The sequence below is a fragment of the Hordeum vulgare genome, chromosome 5H (assembly GCF_904849725.1).
Source record: "Hordeum vulgare subsp. vulgare chromosome 5H, MorexV3_pseudomolecules_assembly, whole genome shotgun sequence".
NCBI lineage: Eukaryota > Viridiplantae > Streptophyta > Magnoliopsida > Poales > Poaceae > Hordeum > Hordeum vulgare.
Genome location: NC_058522.1, coordinates 92,606,829 through 92,610,501, shown reverse-complemented (window position 1 = coordinate 92,610,501; position 3,673 = coordinate 92,606,829). Strand labels below are relative to the sequence as shown.

The 3,673-nt window shown below is 49.9% G+C and overlaps 1 protein-coding gene across 1 annotated transcript; it reads left to right on the top strand.

The window, feature by feature from the left end:
• The first annotated feature begins 2,558 nt into the window (after positions 1-2,558).
• Positions 2,559-3,432, top strand: LOC123395507. The gene has a single exon (XM_045090507.1). It carries the CDS (start codon positions 2,628-2,630, stop codon positions 3,120-3,122), a length of 495 nt encoding a protein of 164 aa, XP_044946442.1. The 5' UTR covers positions 2,559-2,627; the 3' UTR covers positions 3,123-3,432.
• Positions 3,433-3,673: the final 241 nt, after the last annotated feature.

Sequence of the window (3,673 nt, the reverse complement as noted above, 5' to 3'; positions counted from 1 at the left end):
TAGGAAATAGCAAATGGATCTAGCAGTTTAGCCGGGTGGATTTGGTGCAATTTGCGATGGGGTCATGCTATCGGATCCGACGTGGCGGGCGTGCCCGCGCGGCCGATATCTGACCTATATTTGGGCTAGATATGAGTGGTGCTGGTCAGCCCGGACGTTTGAGACCCGTTTGATGTGTCGAGTTGGGTCAAATTTTCATGACAAGTTAGGGATCAAGCGGCTTGCCCGAAAGTTTGAGATGAGTGCGAGGGTCCGGTTGTAGATGCTCTTACGGAAACTCCAACGCACGACCCCAAACGAACATCTATTTTGTCTGGATTTCGTCCTTTTGGGGTGGTAATGGGGCAGTGTTCGCCCGGGTATGGGTTTGTGTCATCCCGGCACGCAATGCGTGACCGCATCTTGTGCCCAATCTCGTTTGCCGGAGGCCAAGTACAATAAAATCAAGCTTAGCAGAAATAGTTCAAATAAAACATAACAAATAGTTTCATGTTCGACATAGTCTTTTATTACAATCCAACTAAATTTTAAAAAATAGCAAAGAGTCTTACAAAACCACTCAAAGTTTGGGCACACGAAAAGAGATTAAACCGATAGATCTACTCATTGCCAATGTGATCTCACATGTGCTCAACGAAGTCATCTTGCAAGTGAGTATGAGCGTTCCGATCATGCATCTCACGATGAAATTGGACAAACTATTCAAAGGTTGTAGGAGGTGAGTGCTCACTCTCAACATTCTCACCGTGTAAATCAAACCCTTTGTCATAGATGTTGCCATCACGCTCACCTCACGATTATGTTGTGCATGATCACACAAACAGTCAACACCTTCCAAAGCTTCTCACTGCTCCATGTCAATGCAGGGTTTCGAACGATACCACATCGAGAAAGAAGCACACCAAATGCACCCTCCACATCTTTCCTAACACTTTCCTGCATTTGGGCAAAACTCTATCTCTTATCTCCTTGCGGATTGGGTATGGTCTTCACAAGAGTGGACCATTGGGAATAGATACCATGAGCTAGATAATATCCCTTGTTGTAATGGTGGTCACTTATCTCAAAGTTGACCTTGGGACAGTGGCCTTCTGCAAGCCTTGCAAACACTGGAGAATGCTGAAGAACGCTAATACCATTGTGAGAACCAACCATGTCAAAGAAAGAATGAAATATCCACATATCTTGTGAAGCCACAGCTTCAAGTATGACAGTGGCACCTTTCACATGTCCCTTATACTACCCCTGCCAAGCAAATGGACAGTTCTTCTACTTAAAGTGCATACAATCGTTACTACCAAGCATGCCCGGAAAGCTCCTCTCGACATTGACCGTCAACAACCTCTGTGTATCAGCAACATTTGGTTCTATGAGGTATTCAGGACCAAACACGGCCACCACGTCGTTGCAGAAAATGTACCTTGATTGGAGACACGTGGACTCACTCAGATGAACATACTCATCCACAAGGTCACCAGGAATTACATATGCAAGCATGCGAATAGTCGCAGTGCATTTGTGGTAAGAAGAGAAGCCAAGCTTGCCAAGGGCATCCTCTTTGCATTCAAAGTATGTGTCATATGCAACCACTCCTTCCCGAATACGATTGAACACATGTCCCCTCATTTGAAAGCGGCGACAAAATTGATGCGGTTTGTACAGCGCGGTTCTCTCAAAGTAGTCGGATTAGAGGAGATGGTACCCTTTCTCCCTATTGCGGTTCAAGGCTCGAACATGGCCGTAGATTGATCCCCTGAATCGAGGACACGTCCTATTGATGTGGTCATGGACTACCAATGTTGTCACCACTATGTCCTCACCCTGTGAGGATGAATCATCCGATGAACAAATCAAGTTGTGAAAAAGTATCCATCTCCGCTATCCATGGTACCCTGAGAGCAAAGCATCGAACACCTTGCGGTTGTGGTGGAGACGCGGCCGCAAAGGGCACGTCCAGCCCCTTCGCAAGCAGCAAGGTGGACCATTGTGGGCGAAGGGCGGACCGACAACAAGGGAGGAATAAAAGGGGTTGTTCCATCGACGGGCAAAGCAAGGTGGATGACTGGCGTGGCGGCGATGAGGACGAGGGGCCGAGGGCGGAGCGAGGAAAGGGCAGGATAAGGGTTGTGTCAGTGACTAGCGGGCCAGGGGCGAACAAGCACACGCGTCGCGCCCCGTCCGCGCGTGTCTGTTTAACCGCAAACGCGGTTCAAGCTTGAACCGAAACGGATCGAGAATGGATCGAAAACGTATATTTGTTCGTTTGTTCCGATCGCATTAGGTCATGTTTTATATTCATTTAACCTTTTGTCCTTCCAAGCTATTTTTAATACAGTATGAGACAACGGAAGAAAACATTTTATAGTACGTTGTCCTGCGCCATCGATCTCTCATAAATCTTTATCTGACAATAAATCGATGTGACTGGTAGCAGTGACAAAACAAAGTTTTAACCACGTCTGATTGGGCATTGCCCAGCTAGCTGAGAAGAATCTCGAGCCTTCGTGACAAAGCCCTAATTCTCCTTCCCTTAGCCTACAAATACCCTTCAAAGTGAGCCTTAAACCTCAACTCAAACCTCACCTCTCCACTCCTACCTAACCAGCGTCCAACAGTTGAAACCGCTCATGGCGTTCTCCAAGCCCCTGGCTGCTCTCCTCCTCGCCGTGGCGCTGGCAGCCACTGCCATGTCCGCCGCCGGGCAGGACCCCCAGAACTGTAAGCCGAGCCGCAACGTGACGGTGCAGAACCTGTGCGGCAAGGACCTCTCCCTCGGCATCGAGCCGCTGGCCAACAGCAAGCTCCTCTACAGCCCCGGCCACCTGCTCCGCCAGGGCACCCACGTTTCGTTCACCGTGTGCTCGTGGACTGGACGCGTGAAGGTGCAGGACGCCGTGGTGACGGAGTTCCACCTCGGGTACGACGGCGGGGCGTGGTACCAGGTGAGCACCGACCAGTCGCGCATGCCCATCCGGGTCTCCATCACCCCGCACGGCCACCCCCTGAAGGACCACTGCCCCACCGCCGGCTGCACCAGCGGCGGCAAGTGCTTCGAGCACTCCGTCCCCGGAGGCAAGTGCCACGGCGTCGACGAGATCAAGATCGTCTTCTACAAGCCGTAGATCCAGCCAGCGATGGAATGGCTTGCGAGCTAGAGTAGCTAGGTTGCTGCTGGGTATGTTTGTTTAATAAGTCTGCAGCTTGGCGGATCTTAGTCGTATTGCATGCAGCTGCTAGTTGGTTCATCTTGTCGCGTCGTGTCGGATTTGCTGTTCAATTAGTAGTTGCGGTGGTGGATGTGTGGCTAGAGATGTTTCATGGCCGTGCAATGAACTGCATGTCGTCAGCTCTGTATCCGTCGTTGGTGTGGGGTGTGTGTGTGTGTGTTTGTTCTAGTTTAAATCAGATTTAAAATTTGGCTGGGTCACCAAACTGCTGTTTTTTTTTCTTACTTGCCACAACTATCGAAAGATTCAACGTGCATGCACGCTAAGAGGAGAAACATTCGCGCATGGGCGCGGCACATGCCCTTCCTCTCTCTCCTCGTGATGGGGGAATCTAATATCTGCGAGAAGACCGGTAGTAAAAATGATGTAGAATGTGATCTCTAGGAAGAGGAACTAACGGTGGTTGTCAATGTGAAGCCCAAGAGAGAGCCAAGAACAGTGTGGAA